The 21306-nt window shown below is 45.0% G+C and overlaps 1 protein-coding gene across 1 annotated transcript in view; it reads right to left on the bottom strand.

Annotated features, from left to right (window-relative positions):
• Positions 1-21306, bottom strand: part of LOC124798093 (thyrotropin-releasing hormone receptor-like) — a 169028-nt gene that overhangs the window by 14086 nt on the left and 133636 nt on the right. The window contains exon 4 of the mRNA XM_047261336.1: positions 460-620. Coding sequence (XP_047117292.1) covers positions 460-620 — 161 coding nt within the window. The remainder of the gene's footprint in view (positions 1-459; positions 621-21306) is intronic.

Below are 21306 nucleotides of genomic sequence, written 5' to 3'. Positions count from 1 at the left end.
GGAAGGTCTGGCTTGTAAAACCCAGGTCGCGAAGTGTCCGAGAATCCCAGAGCGTCCAGCATTATTTTCCATTGCTGGGAGGAATTCCTATTCCACTATCAGAATTGTTTGGAGCGTTATGCACTTCCCAGATAGACCTGGCTGTAGGCCCCAACTGTTTTCTCATAGAATTCGAAATGTAGAACTACTCGCCGCAAACGAATAATGTTGTGGAGGCGTATGAGCTCTGTAGAATCGGGATCTGAGACAGAGAATAAGCCACAGACAACGATTCGCTTGACAGATCGAGAATGCGTCGGTAAGGTGAAGCAGAAGAGGACCTAATCCAACTCTACTTCGCGAGAGTGGAAGTAGGTAGCTGCAGACGTAACAGAGATGAAATGGACTTGTTAAGTTGGCACGTGATCTCTCGGGGCTTGTGGTGGCTGCACCGTGTCGACGGTGCCGCAGTGCTCCTACCTGTTGATGAAGACGCAGGTCTTGGCGAACAGCAGGAACCACAGGTCCATGTACTTGGTGCCGGAGAAGAGCGTGGCGAACGAGTTGTAGACGAGGAGGCCGCGGTAGGGCAGCCACAGCGTCGCGAACACCACCACCACGGCCGCCAGCATCTTCACCACCTGCGGGCAGGAGGCGCGTCCGGCTAGTCAGCTTCCCCACGACAGCGGCAACGCTACTTTGTTCACAAACACACTCCATTTGGCGTCTCCACTCGAAAGGTGTGCGCACCGACAGACTACTGTACCTAAACTAGGGGAGAACCGTCATAGATTACGGAAATGTATGACGAAGATGTCAAGATACATTGAACAGCCAGAACATTATGACCGCCTGCCTTAGAGCGAGCTGGGCACGGATAACAGTAGCGAGGCGTCGTGGCATGGAAACAATGAGACCTTAGTAGGTCGCTGGAGGGAGCTGGCACCACATCTGCACACACAGCCCACCTAATACCCGTAAATTCCGGGGAGGGGGCAGACGATCTCTGACGTCACGTACAATCACATCTGAGATATGTTCCATCGAGTTGAGAGTTGGTGAATTGGGGGGCAGCACAAGTGCAACTAGCCGCTGTGACCCTCGAACCACTCCATCACACTGCTGGCATTGTGACACGGCACATTACCTTCTTGGAAAATGCCACTGCCGTCGAGAAACATGATCGTCGGGAAACATGATCATGGCCTCGCTCGAGCTCCACTAGACCCACGGAGCTGCCGTCTGCTTGTCTCCATCCCGCAGTACCGGTGACCCGGAGCCGTTCCCTCGGAAGACGCCCTGCCATCGGGTATGATGAAGAAGGTATCGAAATTCATCAGACCGTGAAATGCTCTGCCACTGCGCCGGCGTCCAGTGCTAACAGTCACGTGTCCATTTCAGTAGTAGTTGCCGATTTCGTGGTGACAACATTTGCACGTGTATGGGTCGTCGGCCGCGCAGGCCCTTCGTTAGGAGTGTTCTGTGCACTGTGTGTTCAGACACACTTGTATTCTGCTCAGCACTAAAGTCTGATGTTAGTTGCGACATAGTCAGCCGCCTGTCATGGTTTACCAGTCTGCCCAGCCTACGACGTCCGACCTTTATAATGAGGAGTGGCCGCCCAGTCACACGACGTATGGACGTGGTTCTACCACGTATTGAAGACACTCACTACAGCACTAGCCGAACGCTCAACAAGTCATGCAATTTCGGAAATGTTCGTGCCGAGCCTCTGTCGTGGGTCAAACTCAGGGAGCGCCTTCCTCATGCTAGACACGGACAGCACGTTATTGATACTCTATGAACCGTGAGTTTGTCTGAGCAGTAGTCATTACTCAGGAGGTGTCGCTGCTATCGCCTGGACAAGTTTATATCGATAGTAGGTCGGTGCTCATAATGTTCTGCCTGACCAGTGTACATCTTTAACTGCGTCAGATCTGAAATATTTGCTTGTAAGTCCGTTAGAAACGCTGATGAGCCAAAACGCTACGATTACTGCCCACCGCAACGGTGAATGGCCTTGGCGCCGTTGCGGACACGCGACACGATAAGAAAAGAACGCAGCCCGAGCCGAGGCAAGTGGGGAACCAGTCGGGTGGCCGTAACAAATTGGTATGGCCCGGCGTCCGGAAAGGAACATCTCGGTGACGCTGAAGCTAATCAAATGTTCCCATGCTACCTTCGTGAGCGGCTATGGAAAGCGGTTCAAGGATGGCGAAATTGTGAGCAGCCCAGAAGGTGCTGGATATTCACGTCGCCTCATCAAGGAACGTGAAGGTCGTAGACTTCCCAGTCTGTGACGACGGAGTGCAGTGATCGTGGATGCACAGGTGTATCGGAGCGCACGGCAGATCGCACACCGATGAACGTGCCGCTCCACAGGCGACGAACACAAATTGTGGATCCGATGACGCCGTCAATTACGATTGCATACCACTGAAATCGCTGAGACTGCACCATAGATCAATGGAAATGTGCCGTCTGACCAATAGCGGCGGCCGCTGTGGCCGAGCGGTTCTAGGCGCTTCAGCCAGGAACCGCGCGACCGCTACAGTCGCAGGTTCGAATCCTGCCTCGGGCATGGATGTCTGTCATCTCCTTAGGTTAGTTAGGTTTAAGTAGTTCTAAGTTTTAGGGGACTGATGACCTCAGAAGTTAAGTCCCATAGTGCTCAGAGCCATTTGAGCCATTTTTTTTTATTTATTTATTTTTTTTTTACCAACAGTGCGTTTCAGTATACCACACCGAAAGTCGTGTCCGAATTTACCTGTACTTTCACTGTCTCCTCGGCACGTACGCAGGACGGCGCAGGCAGCTTACAGCGTGATAACTGTCCCTCGTTCCTACAGTCGTCCCAGGAACATGACACTGTCCATTCCGCCGCCGGAGTGGCCGATCGGTTCTAGGCGCTTCAGTCTGGAACCGCGCGACCGCTACGGTCGCAGGTTCGAATCCTGCCTCCGGCATGGATGTGTGTGATGTCCTTAGGTTAATTAGTTTAAGTAGTTCTGGGGGACTGATGGCCTCAGAAGTTAAGTCCCATAGTGCTCAGAGCCATTTTGAGCCATTCCGTTCAACACACAATAAGTACAATGTTATAATCTCTTCTCTGTATTGGCACATTGTAAGTTCTACATGATGAATCTACAAAACTAAAATCAATTTTGCTAGATCGTAATAATTCATTGCACCCATATATATATATATATATATATATATATATATATATATATATATATATATATATATATATATATATTTGAATTGACTGACGTTCCACCGTGCAGGCCGTTGCCATGAGTGGTGTCTCTGATCATTCCAACCGATGTGTACTGTTATCCGAGGAAGAATGCTTCTGTTGGACCATAAGAAAGACGATTATGTCCCTCTTTAAAAGACTCAGACAGTAAAGTGAGGAACCAGCTGGCTCAAGCCTCATTCCGTGTACCTTACCAAAAGTTTAGGCATGCTTACATATTCGCGCTCTATTAATACAGACTCTTCTAAATCCATTTACTCAGCCACTGTTTGTAATTAAACCTTCGTACTCAGGATCTTCCTATCACTGTCACTGTCTGTGTGTGTGTCTCTGTTCACTGTCTCATTTGCTCCCATTGCTTTGGAACATATCTCACCGCCACTATCACCTGTCTCCCTTACACTTCCTCCTTTTTATCTTTCTTTCCCACTGCCACAGTCTCCACCATACGTCGACTGCTCAATAATTTGAGGGGGGAATCCAACTTAGTTTTTCCCCAACACTCACGTCTTTAAAATTTCGGTCAACATGCGCCCTCCTCTGTCCTGTACCCACGTGTCAAAGTCCACAGCTCCTGGAGGGTTCGCACCCCCGGACACGTATAATCTCCACTCATCCCTCTTTTACTCCCACTGCTTCTGCCTCTGTCCACCTCTCTTTCATCTGGTATCCCACTTTTCTGACAGAGTCTTTTAAAGAGAAACATAATCTTTTTTGTCTTCGAACAGAAGGTGTTTTCGCTAGTTCCTTCCTTTTCCCTGCAACAGTACAGTATGCTGCTTATATAAATCGAATTCTGTAGGTCAGCAAAGTTTTGACGGTTTGTTTACGTACTTCGACACATTTGTAAACTTTGACACATATAAATAACAAATAATTACCCATAATATAAGGTTAACACAAAATCATTCGCTTCACATTTTGTCCAGATCCTTTGATCGCCAATGCATCAAAAACACGCGGCTTCAGATTTGTATCTTAAAAAAAATAAAAATCTTACGAGAAATCTTTTACTGAGTTTGCAGTTTTTCTAGTAAAACGTAATTTTTGGCAGATATATTAAGTGTGGTAAAGTTTGTATCGGAACTACCAAGAGGAGCGAAATTATGCGGCTAAGACAGCACGAAAGTCTTTGCCGACTAGGAAAAATAGATAAAATCGGCTGTAGCAGAGCATGCTCTGTCAGGAAACCACGAAGTGAAGGTTTCTGAAACAGAAATTTTATCTACAACGTCAAATTATACGTAGAAAAGCCATTGAAATTTATAAGCATCAGGATAATTTTAATAGGAAAGATGAGGCAATGAACTTATGGGCAGTAGCTCTGCAAAATCGTTAGTTTTACCTTTGACAAGATGACAGTCAGTATTTAAGGTTTATCTTTAACAAGGATTATCTCTGCTCACCACGTGTTACTTTGACCACGCCCCCTTTCCTACAGTATTTATGTCGGTCTCGGAAGTCCGACCGGTCAGTAGGCAAGACTCAGTGAAGGAGCGCCTCTGAGGATGTCCAGTGCAATCCTGGACGAAACGACGTCCACAGAAGAGTTTCTTGGACCACGACTTCATGTCCCAAAAGGTTTACCAGCGGCTATGTCATCCGGTAGTGAAAGCCTTCATTCTATGATCAGATATATGAAGATCTTTTAAGATATGTTAACATCCTTTTTAGCCCATTTTTGACACTGCAGTGCCACTTTGGGTGTGTTTGTATAGCTGTGATTGGCCCAGTATATAGAGACGGTGCTTCATAAAGTTTTAATGGTGAAAAAATGCGAACATAGTTTGGTGACTTACACCTCCTTACGGTGACTCTAGAATTCTTACCATATCTTCACTACGTCAGTTAAAATTATATTTTCGCCTCAGACCGCATATTAATTACACATTTTCCGCCCATAAGTACGGTAACTATGAAACATGGATCTTGGTAACGGATAATGATATGGAGAAAAAATTTCAACGTTCTAAGAGAACATCGTCTTAAAGAACACGTGGTAAAGTTTCGACGATCTGCCATGAAGAGATATGATAGAAATCCCATCTCCACAAATGGTAGTTTCGGTACCCAAAAATCATGGTTCTGTAGGTGTCTTCGTAATTGGTAAAGATCTTCAAAAACGGGAAAATAACGTTTCTATACAAATGCCTGAAGAGCGTACGATTCAGATCTCAGCCATTTATTATGGTTAGTTATTTAGATACTTGCCTCCCACGGTGCAAAAACAGCTAAAACGTGTTTTTGCAGTTTCCTGCGAAAGTACTGTAACTTTGCACCACTGGATATCGCTAACGGATAGTGATACCGAAGAAATTTTCGAAGTGCCCCGATATTATCATCATAAGAACATATGGTAAGAATTTCGACGATCTGCCATGAACAGAAATTGTAGAAGTGACTATGCTAAGAATTCGTACTTTTGGTACCCAAAAAACTATGGTTTTTCAGGTTTTTCCCAGGACGCACCTGCGAAGGAATGTTATCTTCAGAAGCCACCTAAGGTCCACATTTCCAAATGTTAGATGATCTAAACACAAAATTAGAAGAATATGGAATGAAGATTAACAAGAAGAAAACGAGAAGCACTGTAACTGGAGAAAAGGGGGAAAATGCCGTATGAAAATAGGGGAGAAGAAATAGAGCAATTGAATAACTTCAATTACTTGGGAGAAGAAATAGAGCAAGTGAATAACTTCAATTACTTGGGAAGTGTAATAATGGACGATATGTATTGTTCAACAGAAATTAGGAAAAGAATTGCAACTGCAAAGGAAGGATTCAAGAGGAAACAGAAATTACTTTTTGGATTACTAAACAAAGATCTAAGGAAAAGACTTGCTAAATGTTACATCTGGAGCGTTGCACTGGATGGTGCGGAGACCTAGACATTGAGGAAGGAAGATGAAAGAAGATTGGAGGCACTAGAGATGTGGATAATGGAGAAGAATGGAAAATGTGAAATGGGAAGACCGAGTAAGGAATGAAGAAGTATTAAGAGGAGGTGGAGAAGAAAGACTCATGGTGAAAGTCACCGGAAAAAGAAAACAGAACTGGATTGGACATTGTTTATTGAAGGATGGAGCAGAAGGAATGGTGGAGGGAAAAAGGCCTACCGTTGTTACCGAGCGGTTCTAGGCGCTTCAGTCGGGAACCGTGCTGCTGCTACGGCCACAGGTTCGAATCCTGCCACGGGCATGGACGTGTGTAAAGTCCTTAGGTTAGTTAGGTGTAAGTAGTTATAAGTGTAGGAAACTGATGACCTCAGATGTTAAGTCCCATAGTGCTTAGAGCCATTTGAACCATTTTTTTTAGGGAAAAAGAGGAAGAGGGAGAAGAAGATATCAAATGTTGGACAATATCAAAGGAGACAAATATTCAGAAATGAAAAGACTGGCTATGGACAGGCAAAAGTGGAAGAGGCTTAACCCATGACAAGACCTGCCGCAAGGCAGAATAGCATATTACTATGGTCCACTCTAGATCACACCTAATGCAGACGAATCACCGATTTTCTCAGTTTACCTGGGCTGGAGAAAGTGTTTAATGTTCAAATTATCTTCTGCTAGGTACACAAGAAGTCACTGGGCCAAGTACTATCCAAAACGGTTGACCCCTTATATGTGTGATCAACAGGGACCGAGATATGAGCCCCAGAAAAATCGCATTGTTTCGCGCTGCTTTCTGGAACATATTGATACTGGCGCAACACCCCCATTAGTATAACCACAACGTGGGGGAAACTAACAGTCTTTCGAAAACAAAGATATCATCTTGCATCCACTTACAGCAGAGGAATTACGATAAGAAGTACAGTGTTAATTTGGTCGTTTAGATTCTGCCGCCAAGTTATTATTAAGGGTGGAGTTAATCAATATACACTCGTCTATAGTTGAAAAATCGTCTTTAGACGCCTGAAAACATCCCATTAAATGTATAATCAGTTCCGGATGCAACTTCAATACCTTATTTGAAGAACATATCAAGTTCACCCCTTTCAGCAATAGCTACACGCACCAAAGACAAAGGATATAAATATGTAATCGAGAAATGTAACATGAAACTACTGGATGAGTTACAGAAAGCCCATTAGATGTGCGTATAAAGGGGGGATGGAGATTTTTCATATACGACAAGCAGATTGCGAAAATGGATACTAAATGAAAAACACTGTATCAAACTTATTCAATCTATTTAACTTTCTGAATAGCAGGCGGGGTACTGCAGGTCACCAATAGAATTTTTTCATTATTTGCAGCTGTTTGAAACAGTATATATTTGTCAGACTATGTGACATTGTTAAACTACCCTCACTAAGACTGTTGAATTTCTTAAGTAAATTTATCTGTATAATAAATAAAAATTAAAATGTTTATTAGGGTTCCTTGCTACCCAGGCTTGCGAATCCGTGTGACAATAAAACGTAGATGTATAAACGGAAGTTATTTTAGTACAAATGTGTAATTAATGTTTCAAATTATAATACACTGTTGTGTGTAATAATATTCAGTCAAATATTTTTCTGTGTTACTAGTTTTCTCCAGTTGTGTTACTGTAACACGTTATGTTGTGAAACCAACATGTCGAATAAGCTTAAGTACCAGAAGAAATATGATTTACAAAATGAACTAGATCTAGAAGAAGTAATGTAAATGTCAGGAGCAAAATCAGAAGCTCGAGATATTGATGTGGAGCTGGCGTGTTCAGAGATAGCAGGCAATGTGGAAGAAATGGACGTGGTTGAAGACGTTATTGCAGGAAGGTACAACAAAGAAGTGATTGATGAGATTCGATTGCCGAAGTGACTTAGGTGGAATGATGTGGCAATGAATGTACAAATAACATCAGTTAATATCAGTTAATATGTTACAGGATATTCTGTCTAAATCTAGGGATCTCACAATGACTTCAAGGAGTGTGTCCTCGATTATGGAGACTTTCATGTTGTTTAGTGCACTTGTTCAATACACCTAAAATAGTGTACAAGGTTGTAAAATATACAGACCAAGAAGCAAGGGCAATTTATAATAAATGGAATGTGACTCATCGACATAACAAACGAAAGTTGTTCCCAGCAATTCCAACAGAAATCTTCGATTTTATAGGGTTCTCTGTAACTCTGAGATCACTAAAAGCTAAAAGAGAACCAATTTATATTTAATAATACATGTAGCCAATGTACCAAAGAAAAGTATTCTCAATTTCTTTTTCGAGAATTAGATTTTCTTAACTACTTTCTTACATCTGGTTCAACGTCATGTCCAGTAGAGAGAAACGGAGACATATGATCGAATTTCGTGCATTTAGAGAAATATTTAAAACTTATCATAAGACCAGAGTGCGTTACACAACATAGATCATCCATCTATCCATCCATCCATCATCGTCTTGCTTTTGCTATACCACTGCTGAACTGCACTACTGAATATCTTGTACCTTGTTGTTGTTCCCTTTCAATATTTTTACACTTTTGTCGATTCTTTAAAATGGTTCAAATGGCTCAACGACTTAAACCTAACTAACCTAAGAACATCACACACAGCCATGCCCGAGGCAGGATTCGAACCTGCGACCGTAGCGGTCGCACGGTTCCAAACTGAAGCGCCTAGTACCGCTCGGCCACACCGGCCGGTTGTCGATTCTTTATTCATTCCGGTATATCATCAGTTAAACGTAGGTGCCACTTCTATGAATTTTTGTCATAAAACGCTTCGTGACGTATGTAACCCCTTCTAACCTAATGGTTCGGTTTTACGTGCTAGTAACTCCATGAAACACCATTATTTATTATGGGACACTGACTACCTATAGTGATGTGGCAGGTCGCACTGGTAGTTACATTTATTTTTTATATCGCAGGTATTTTGGAGTTTTGCAGCGTGTCCGTTCTGCACAGGGATGTAAAAACCAGACTAGCTGGATGGGATCAGACGAGGCAACTGCTCTTACAAATTAATATTGCCTGTCACATGAGCTTATTAACTGAAAGAGCTCTGTGTGGAGCGTATAAAACTGCAACTAGACGAGAGAATAAACATAGCTGACGGTACATATTTGCAAGCAACGACGTAGCAATGCAGTTATGGTTTTTATGAGAAACGTGCATTGTTGGTTTAAGAATGTCGTTGCAGCGCGTCCTCTGTCCAATCCCGCTGACTCTAATTCAAATTTACACTTCGTTGACATGAGCACCGTTGTCTCTTCACTGCATCTGCATTAATCCACACTATACTTATTCCAACAGTGTTGACCTGCAAAGCAAATGCTACAAAACTGTTCGATTGGTCACCGACCAAGGAGATAATCGTCAGCTACAGCTTGTGGCAAGTCGTTACCGAACGAAAGGTTACCCAAGACGAACATGAGGAGACATACGTTTTAATGAACCATATAAAGACAGAAAAAAGTTCAGCTAAAATTTTATGAAGTTTTTAAAATACAAAGTGTTTCAAAAGATGTATCCGGTTTCACAACGTTGTATTTTTCAGCATGAATGCAGCTATAAACTTGGGGAGAATATTAACTTTTGCATCGAAACTAAAAGTTTCCCTCGTAGATACACTCCTGGAAATGGAAAAAAGAACGCATTGACACCGGTGTGTCAGACCCACCATACTTGCTCCGGACACTGCGAGAGGGCTGTACAAGCAATGATCACACGCACGGCACAGCGGACACGCCAGGAACCGCGGTGTTGGCCGTCGAATGGCGCTAGCTGCGCAGCATTTGTGTACCGCCGCCGTCAGTGTCAGCCAGTTTGCCGTGGCATACGGAGCTCCATCGCAGTCTTTAACACTGGTAGCATGCCGCGACAGCGTGGACGTGAACCGTATGTGCAGTTGACGGACTTTGAGCGAGGGCGTATAGTGGGCATGCGGGAGGCCGGGTGGACGTACCGCCGAATTGCTCAACACGTGGGGCGTGAGGTCTCCACAGTACATCGATGTTGTCGCCAGTGGTCGGCGGAAGGTGCACGTGCCCGTCGACCTGGGACCGGACCGCAGCGACGCACGGATGCGCGCCAAGACCGTAGGATCCTACGCAGTGCCGTAGGGGACCGCACCGCCACTTCCCAGCAAATTAGGGACACTGTTGCTCCTGGGGTATCGGCGAGGACCATTCGCAACCGTCTCCATGAAGCTGGGCTACGGTCCCGCACACCGTTAGGCCGTCTTCCGCTCACGCCCCAACATCGTGCAGCCCGCCTCCAGTGGTGTCGCGACAGGCGTGAATGGAGGGACGAATGGAGACGTGTCGTCTTCAGCGATGAGAGTCGCTTCTGCCTTGGTGCCAATGATGGTCGTATGCGTGTTTGGCGCCGTGCAGGTGAGCGCCACAATCAGGACTGCATACGACCGAGGCACACAGGGCCAACACCCGGCATCATGGTGTGGGGAGCGATCTCCTACACTGGCCGGACACCACTGGTGATCGTCGAGGGGACACTGAATAGTGCACGGTACATCCAAACCGTCATCGAACCCATCGTTCTACCATTCCTAGACCGGAGAGGGAACTTGCTGTTCCAACAGGACAATGCACGTCCGCATGTATCCCGTGCCACCCAACGTGCTCTAGAAGGTGTAAGTCGACTATCCTGGCCAGCAAGATCTCCGGATCTGTCCCCCATTGAGCATGTTTGGGACTGGATGAAGCGTCGTCTCACGCGATCTGCACGTCCAGCACGAACGCTGGTCCAGCTGAGGCGCCAGGTGGAAATGGCATGGCAAGCCGTTCCACAGGACTACATCCAGCATCTCTACGATCGTCTCCATGGGAGAATAGCAGCCTGCATTGCTGCGAAAGGTGGATATACACTGTACTAGTGCCGACATTGTGCATGCTCTGTTGCCTGTGTCTATGTGCCTGTGGTTCTGTCAGTGTGATCATGTGATGTATCTGAACCCAGAAATGTGTCAATAAAGTTTCCCCTTCCTGGGACAATGAATTCACGGTGTTCTTATTTCAATTTCCAGGAGTGTAGTTATGAGAGGCCGCTCCATGTTGTTTCTGGTAATGGCGGCCCTGGAATAGCAAGTTCGCTCGTTCACGTGGACTTGCTTCAGAGTGTGGAGAACACAAAACAGAGCACCACTTCGTCGGTACCTCCGAGTCAGAGCATTTCTTAACAAGTGATTTCGCACCTTACAAGCACTCATCCACACACTTTGCAGTGATCTACAACCGGAATTAGGTATCATTTGATAGGTTGTACACCTTATATATGGATATTTAAAGAAGACTGACATTGTCACGTACACCTTGTAGATAGTTGTTAACGCTTACTACATGAAAGGTGATGGATTGTCTTTATTATCAAAACGGCATAATGAATGATTGCCTATACTAGCAGAGGTTGGGACATCAGTGGAAATGAAACGGCAGGCGTAACTCAAGCCCTGGGTGGAAAAGCCCGCACACGTGTGTTGTCCTGCTTAACACAGGACGTAACCCAAGACGGACGCTCCGGGCGCCTGAGCGCTGAAGCACAATACAGCGGCGGCCGGCCGGTTTGCAGCGACGGCAGAAGGATAACGGGATAATGCTTCGGAAACTCAGAAAATCTTGGACGCCACAGACAGGTACGAGGAAGCGTTACCTCCGAAATCACGTCGGCTTGGTTATTTCCAAGGACTTTGAGAAGTGTACCATTGTATGAACTCCTAATTAACAGGCATAACTATTTCCTCACAAACTTTCCAAGGAGGACGACAAAAGACTAAAATATGGTTGGCCGGCATTCGGAAGAATCTGTAGAGAGGGAGAATATTCCGTGGTTTCGAGAATATGATTCGCCTTCTGCAGTTACGAGGGAAGGGAGCCGAGCTTTCCTGGGGAGCCAGCGGTGGAGACAAAGAGGTCTTCCGTTTCGAGCGCCCGTGTTTGACGGTCGCTCAGTATCAGCTATTGTTGCCACAGACAGACTTGCTGTCTTTGCTCTCAGGAGATTTTATAGTTATAACGGTAATGCACTGTACTTTTGCGAACTTGTACGATTCTCGACTTCACCTCTGGGTAGGAAATCATCGTCGAGTATGCAGCATTCAGTGTTTGACAGCACTTCTTGTGCCTATACTCACATTCAGATGTTATCTGATCTCTGACTGGGGGTTCGCGTTTTTCATCTGCAGAAGACAGAGAGAAGACAGTATTAGATTATACTAGTCAGAGGACCGTCTTCTACCATCCTAGTGTTTGAATGAGAGTTTTTTTTATATTTTCTGGATGGATTATTCCGTCATCGCAGACGTGTAGAAGAACCATCACCGGACGCAGTACATACAGTGATATTACTAATTGCTTTGGCTTATGACGGCTGTAAGGCTAAACAGCTGTGATCACGTAAATATTATTTCCACTTAGGTTGCACGCCAGCTTGGGTCATCTTATCTGTGATTCAACGACAGGCTGCCAATCGTCGGTCATTCCTAGAAAAACAAGGATAGGCCACGGCAGCTGCCAAATCGATAGTATATCCTTCAGGAATTTAACTGCGCTTTCAAGATTTTCATTTGAACGATACTCGTACGTGCGTCTCTTGCCACTGTAGCACATCGAACTACACTGACATCACGAACGCCATGTCGCCTCTTGTTGCAGCGTCACACAGAAGCACGCTTTATGTGCTCCAGCAGTGTACACGGTGGATAAAGCACTCTGGAAGTAAATGCTGATAAACTGTAGTCGTCACTCACGCTCAACCTATTTGGAATAAAGACACAAACGTAGGAGGGTTTTGTACCGAATGTGCGGCCTCTAACAGGCTAGGCAGAAGCCGCTGTATCGGAAAGAGGAAGACTTCGAAGGCGTGGCGCAGAGAAGCAATATTCGCGTCCGCCCACCGTGTAGAATGAACGCCGCCCCGCGTCGGCAGATTTAGGGCCTCCAGCGCCTTCCCAGCTGACCCCCCCGTGCACCCCTAACATGCTGCCTGCTGCCTGCGCGCTACGCTCCCTGCCGTGTTCTGCCTCCGTTGCGAAAGCCAACGTGGGCCCAGAGCGGTTTGATTTTTGTGTCGCCACAATGTGCAATGCCACGTTTAGGAACATTTCAGAGAGCGAAAGGCAGAATCAGACTAGTCTGAGTTCTGCCGTGTGGAGAGGAACGTCACCAACGAGATGCACCATCGCTTTCTATGTTAAAAGCCGAACTCAGGACACGTCACACTAAATTCCGTCAATTGCAGATGAAAACCGTATTTGTCACTTTTTGTGTTCTAACATACACTGATCAGCACGAACATTGGACCAGCCAAATAATACCGCTATATTCAACTTTGGCCCAGGTTACAGCACCGAAGCGTTGTGGTATGAAAGCAACGAGGCCTTGCTAGGTCACTGGAGGTAATTGGCACCACATTTACACATACAAGTCACCTAGTTACCGGGAGAAGAGCGACGAACTCTGACGCCACGTTCAGTTATACCCCAGATGTGTTGGATCGGGTTCCGATCTGTCGAGCTGGGTGGCCAGCACGTCAATTGCAACCCGCCTCAGTGTTCCTCTAACAATTCCATCACACTCTTGCGCTCCCATCCGAATTATGTAGAAGGTACCGCAATTCGTCAGACAACACAACGCTCTGCTACTGCACCAACGTCCACTGTGAATTTCAGTCGTAGTTACCGATGTCGTGGAGTTAACAATGTCACATGCTTGGTTTGTCGGCTATGGAGGTTCATCATTGGGAATGTTTGATTGACTGTGTGTTCAGACAGACTTGTTCTCTGCCCAGCATTACAGTTCCAACACCCATCATTAATGTCTGATGTGTTACACCACAGTTTGCCATCTCTCCAGTTTTACCAGACTGTCCATCATACTACAGTCGACATGTGTAAACATTGGGGTAAACTGCGTTCTGGGGCACTCTGCATTGTTGCCAGATGCATCAAAGATGGCGGCGATGACGTCATCCAAGATGGCGGCGTGTAGATTTGTCAACAGTGCATGACTTCATCCAAGATGGCGGCTATGGCGTCAGCTGATGAAGCATGTACCGTTATCCAAGATGGCGTCTTTTGGCGGGAAAGTGCTGTGTACCCCTGGCAAGCCCCCCCTGGAAGGAAGTTCAAATTGGAATAGGATAATGCATCACACCACAGTTATCTATAGTAACCTAAGAAAATCGTGGGAAGATAGGGCAATTGGGCTACCTCCACTAACCTAAGTCACCTGACCGCCACCTCCCCCAGAAAAATGGTGGAAAGCTCAAATTCATACAGGATAATGCATCACACCATGGTCACGTCTACTAACCTAAGAAATTCGCAGGAAGATACGTCACCCAACCGCCACCTCCTCCTGGGGATTCATGGAAAAAGGACTCGAACACTGCTGGGCTGCTGGAGAGAGGAAGGAGTGTACTTTATTTATTTTGAAACTACTTATTTAGGAATTGGAGTATATTTATTACATGAATACAAAACACACTCTATGACAGCTTGAATATTAGAGCTACAGACATGCAGCCCACTAAAAGGCTCTGCAAACATGTTTGCTAATCATCAACTGTCGAAATCATGCATCAGTCTTTATCTAAACAATTTGAGCCACTACTGCCATACAGTGTGTTCATCACGAGGTCCTGCACCCAGCTGACCTAGTATACAGTACCACCACCAGAGGGCACTGTCATCCTAGCTGGTCTGTGAGCTGCGTCTAACGGGGCATAACTGCCCTGCATGAGTGACGTAATCCAATTTGGCGGCCATGACGTCAGCTGATGACACAAGTACCATTATCCAAGATGGTGGTCTGGAGGGGGGAAATGGCGCGAAAATGACTCGGCCTGCACTGGGCTCGTGGAAAGGGTAAGGAAGGAGTTTACTTTATTTATTTTGGAACAATTTATTTAGAAACTGAATATATTTATCACACTGATACAAAACACATGCTTGGGGTCAAGCCATACAACCCACTGATCTGTAAACTACTCCAAATAGCGCATAGCACAGCTTACAGACCCACTTGCAAAATAATGCAACAAACATGCGCAGATACCGCCCGCTGCACCCTGTCCAGTAGACCGCACAGGAGGCTACTGACAGCCCCATGAAGTGAAGCAGCCATCAGCTGTCAGACCACACACAGGTGCCCGTTCGGGTCCTGCACGCATGAGGCGGCGATCTCCCTTTCATACATGGTACCTCCGAAATTCCTCTCAAAATATGTGTTCACCTAGGTGCCATAGATGACGCAACCAGACGGGAGTGAAGACATTTGCCGAGCGCGCTGATGCTGCCTCGAGTCACCAACAGATGCAAGCCAACATGACCCATTGCTCTCACACCACTGCAGCTGAAAGTTGTGCCTATTTTTGGGTATACGGTCAGTGTTATACTGACGTCACAGTACTCCAACGTGCGCTCACACCAGTCCCATAAGCGAAACGCATCAGGGCAGCAAGTGTGTGTGTTTACTGTTGCTGACACGATACCTATGGATACTGACATCACATCTCTGTGTAAATAATCATCACCACTGCTGGTATGACCTCTCGCTCTACCTGTGGTCCAGCGCAGAGAGAGAAAAGTTGCAATGCTTCTGAGAGTTGCACAGTGTGCATTGTTCCTAGCTGGACATGTGAGCTGCGTCTAACGGTGCCTAACTGCCTTGCATGAGTGACACAACACTGTGAAGTGCGCGCGCATAGCTACAAACCATCGGAAGAGCATCTAACAAGGTTATCAATCTTATACAGATGTCACATGACTATGTAAAACCAGAACTGAGTTGACCTCTAGGAAATTGTATAGTGTCCCAGAAATAGTTGATGCTCGCTTTCTTGATGTCTCAGCTTGTATGGAAGGAAATTCTTTCCCTAACAGAACCTGTTTACGAAAATAGCGCATAATAACATTGAATGCAGTCTTACTCACAGTCCTGACATGGTACCCTGTCCACCACATGGTACCCTTCCTGCTCTCAACACACACAAACGTCATCTCCGCTATGTAGAGACTCTTATATTCCATCACAAAAGAATGTCATGTGAATGAACCGAGCATTAAGATTGGCTCATATAGGATCTACCCTCTGAATTACTGATGCAACCAGTGTGGAAGCACCATCCGCCTTTTCTTTCTTTCTGCAGACAAGACATCCAGCATGATAAAATCTATTTTACGCAGGTAGGCACATTGCAATGACAATTAAACCCTCCAAAATGCCCCTACATATCGTCAAATATGGGAAGACTTACTCAATTACACTGCCCTCCCACCGAGGACAGTAGCTTGAATATTAGAGCGTGAAACCGAACTCCAGCCCAGCAATATATCACCACATACCGTGTCGATGTAGTAAACATACAAAATCGCCCCTTTTACATAATTTGTACATATACCGTGAAGACAGACAGCACAGTATGTATACTCACGGCATTAGATATTTCCCTGCGAGGTCAGCGGGCGTCACCTCCCGACAGGTGAGCAGAGCGAACCTCAGCAGGTCGAAGTCAGTCTCAGATCTGTTCTACAAATTCGACCTCGTTTAGCCCTCGACACAAACGCGTTACTGTTTCTGGTCCGGACCTCCTTCCCTGATTGCTTTCTTCTATACCCATCTCCATACTCTTTGATTACAAGAACAAATATATTTTCGCATGGTTTGCACGCAGCAGTATCCTACTAATCGCTCACGCAACACAATTCCGATGATGCAGACTGTTAATTATTTCTCAATAAACCCCAAACTTTAGCTTGGTGGAGTGTGCTCTAGACCATTGAGTAACTAGAAACTTATCCCGTCTGCGAAAACCTTTATGTGAGAACTCGAAACAAATAGAGGAAGTAGATATTGCCACTCGTGAATAGCGATGTTGGTGATGTATAAGATTAGAAATCATCCCTATAATGTACAAGGTCAACTAAGGTGGTTCTCATCTCTAGAGAACCGGTAAACATGTCTTCCACCTACTAGATACGCAACCACAATCGATCTTCTCTCAACTAAATAAACATGGGAAATGTGAAGAAACAGTAAACCGAACAATTTACATGGCAAGGAATAATGACCCTGCCCAAACACATGTCCATATTGAATCTCATCAGATTTCCACGTGATCGCGAAAGCTATACGACACATACTAAGTATTAGTTCGCTGCTCAGTCGTCTAGAGGACAACACAGTTAATTCATCTACATTCCTGTACTCCCACAGGTCTCTCCATTCGGAGGTCTTCCACCGTTAACGGAAAATGTGAATCGTCCCCGCACAGATCACCATACGTCAAGCAATCAGAGGTAGAATCATCACCCTTGGAAACCGGGCACATATATATTTTGTCCCTGCACTTACAACTACCCCCAATGAACCATAGTGGTGAGGCTTGCGTACCTCAGCGATACAGATGGCCGTACCGTAGGTGCAACAGCAACGGAGGGGTATCTGTTTAATAGTCATGAGTGACTGGAATTCGAGAGTAGGAAAAGGAAGAGAAGGAAACATAGTAGGTGAATATGGACTGGAGGTAAGAAATGAAAAAGGAATCCGTCTGGTAGAATTTTGCACAGAGCATAACTTAACCATAGCTAACACTTGGTTCAAGAATCATAAAACAAGGTTGTATATATTGAAAGTATCCTGGAGATACTAGAAGGTATCAGATAGATTATATAATGGTAAGGCAGAGATTTAGGAACCAGGTGTTAAATTGTAAGACATTTCCAGAGGCAGATGCGGACCCTGACCACAATCTATTGGTTGTGAACTGTAGATTAAAACTAAAGAAACTACAAAAAGGTGGGAATTTAAGGAGATGGGACGTGGATAAAGTGACTAAACCAGAGGTTGTACAGAGTTTCAGGGAAAGCATAAGGCAACAACTGACACGAATGGGGGAAAGACATACAGTAGAAGAAGAATAGGTAACTCTGAGGGATGAAGTAGTGAAGGCAGCAGAGGATCAAGTAGGTAAAAAGACGAGGGCTAGTACAAATCCTTGGGTAACAGAAGAAATATTTAATTTAATTGATGAAAGGAGAAAATATAAAAGTGCAGTAAATGAAGCAGGCAGAAAGGAATACAATCGTCTCAAAAATGAGATCAACAGGATGTGCAAAATGGCTAAGTAGGGATGGCCAGAGGACAAATGTAAGGATGTAGAGGCTTGTCTCACTATGGGTGAGATAGATACTGCCTACAGGAAAGTTAAAGAGACCTTTGGAGATAAGTGAACCACTTGTATGAATATCAAGGGCTTATTTAGAAACCCAGTTCTAAGCCAAGAAGGGAAAGCAGAAAGGTGGAAGGAGTACAGGGTTATTACAAATGATTGAAGCGATTTCACAGCTCTACAATAACTTTATTATTTGAGATATTTTCACAATGCTTTGCACACACATACAAAAACTCAATAAGTTTTTTTAGGCATTCACAAATGTTCGATATGTGCCCCTTTAGAGATTCGGCAGACATCAAGCCGATAATCAAGTTCCTCCCACACTCGGCGCAGCATGTCCCCATCAGTGAGTTCGAAAGCATCGTTGATGCGAGCTCGCAGTTCTGGCACGTTTCTTGGTAGAGGAGGTTTAAACACTGAGTCTTTCACATAACCCCAGAGAAAGAAATCACATGGGGTTAAGTCGGGAGAGCGTGGAGGCCATGACATGAATTGCTGATCATGATCTCCACCACGACCGATCCATCGGTTATCCAATCTCCTGTTTAAGAGATGCCGAACATCATGATGGAAGTGCAGTGGAGCACCATCCTGTTGAAAGATGAAGTCGGCCCTGTCGGTCTCCAATTGTGGCATGAGCCAATTTTCCAGCATGTCCAGATACACGTGTCCTGTAACGTTTTTTTTTTTTTTTTTTTGCAGAAGAAAAAGGGGCCGTAAACTTTAAACCGTGAGATTGCACAAAACACGTTAACTTTTGGTGAATTGCGAATTTGCTGCACGAATGCGTGAGGATTCTCTACCGCCCAGATTCGCACATTGTGTCTGTTCACTTCACCATTAAGAAAAAATTTTGCTTCATCACTGAAAACAAGTTTCGCACTGAACGCATCCTCTTCCATGAGCTGTTGCAACCGCGCCGAAAATTCAAAGCGTTTGACTTTGTCATCGGGTGTCAGGGCTTGTAGCAATTGTAAACGGTAAGGGTTCTGCTTTAGCCTTTTCCGTAAGATTTTCCAAACCGTCGGCTGTGGTACGTTTATCTCCCTGCTTGCTTTATTCGTCGACTTCCGCGGGCTACGCGTGAAACTTGCCCGCACGCGTTCAACCGTTTCTTTGCTCACTGCAGGCCGACCTATTGATTTCCCCTTACAGAGGCATCCAGAAGCTTTAAACTGCGCATACCATCGCCGAATGGAGTTAGCAGTTGGTGGATCTTTGTTGAACTTCGTCCTGAAGTGTCGTTGCACTGTTATGACTGACTGATGTGAGTGCATTCCAAGCACGACATACGCTTTCTCGGCTCCTGTCGCCATTTTGTCTCACTGCGCTCTCGAGCACTCTGGCGGCAGAAACCTGAAGTGCGGCTTCAGCCGAACAAAACTTTATGAGTTTTTCTACGTATGTGTAGTGTGTCGTGACCATATGTCAATGAATGGAGCTACAGTGAATTTATGAAATCGCTTCAGTCATTTGTAACAGCCCTGTATATAGAGGGTCTATATAAGGGCGATGTACTTGAGGACAATATTCTGGAAATGGAACAGGATATAGATGGAGACGAAATGGGAGATAGGATACTGCGTGAAGAGTTTGACAGAGCAATGCAATGAAAGATCTGAGTCGAAACAAGGCCCCGGTAGTAGACAACATTCCATTAGAACTACTGACGGCCTTGGGAGACAACTCTAACATCTGGTAACCAAGATGTATGAGACAGGCGAAATACCCTCAGACTTCAAGAAGAATGTAATAGTTCCAATCCCAAAGAAAGCAGGTGTTGACAGATGTGAAAATTACCGAAATATCAGTTTAATAAGTCACAGCTCCAAAATACTAACGCGAATTCTTTATGGACGAATGGAAAAACTGGTAGAAGCCAACCTCAGGGAACGTCAGTTTGGATTCCGTAGAAATAATGGAACACGTGAGCCAATACTGACCTTACGACTTATCTTAGAAGAAAGATTAAGGAAAGGCAAACCTACGTTTCTAGCATTTGTAGACTTAGAGAAAGCTTTTGACAATGTTGGCTGGAATACTCTCCTTCAAATTCTAAAGGTGGCAGGGGTAAAATACAGGGAGCGAAAGGCTATTTACAATTTGTACAGAAACCAGATGGCAGTTATAAGAGTCAAGGGGCATGAAAGGGAAGCAGTGGTTGGGAAAGGAGTGAGACAGGGTTGTAGCCTCTCCCCGATGTTATTCAATCTCAATATTGAGCAAGCAGTAAAGGAAACAAAAGAAAAATCCGGAGTAGGTATTAAAATCCATGGAGAAGAAATAAAAAGTTTGAGGTTCGCGATGACGTTGTAATGCTGTCAGAGACAGCAAAGGACTTGCAAGAGCAGTTGAACGGAATGGACAGTGTCTTGAAAGGAGGATATAAGATGAACATCAACAAAAGAAAAACAAAGATAATGGAATCTAGTCTAATTATGTCGGGTGATGTTCAGGGAATTAGATTAGGCAATGAGACACTTAAAGTAGTAAAGGAGTTTTGCTATTTGGGGAGCAAAATAACTGATGATGATCGAAGTAGAGAGGATATAAAATGTAGACTGGCATTGGCAAGGAAAGGGTTTCTGAAGAAATTTGTTAACATTAACTATAGATTCAAGCGTCAGGAAGTCGTTTCTGAAAGTATTTGTATGGAGTGTAGCCATGTATGGAAGTGAAACATGGATGATAAATAGTTTGAACAAGAAGAGAATAGAAGCTTTCGAAATGTGGTGCTACAGAAGAATGCTGAAGATTAGTTGGGTAGATCACATAACTAATCAGGAGGTATTGAATAGAATTTGGGAGAAGAGGAGTTTGTGGCACAACTTGGCAAGAAGAAGGAACCAGTTGGTAGGACATGTTCTGAGGCATCAAGGAATCACAAATTTAGCATCGGAGGGCAGCGTGGAGGGTAAAAATCGTAGAGGGAGACCAAGAGATG

This window comes from Schistocerca piceifrons, chromosome 5 (genome assembly GCF_021461385.2).
Source record: "Schistocerca piceifrons isolate TAMUIC-IGC-003096 chromosome 5, iqSchPice1.1, whole genome shotgun sequence".
NCBI lineage: Eukaryota > Metazoa > Arthropoda > Insecta > Orthoptera > Acrididae > Schistocerca > Schistocerca piceifrons.
The sequence above is the reverse complement of the archived record's forward strand: the minus strand, read 5'-3'. Positions and strand labels throughout refer to the sequence as shown.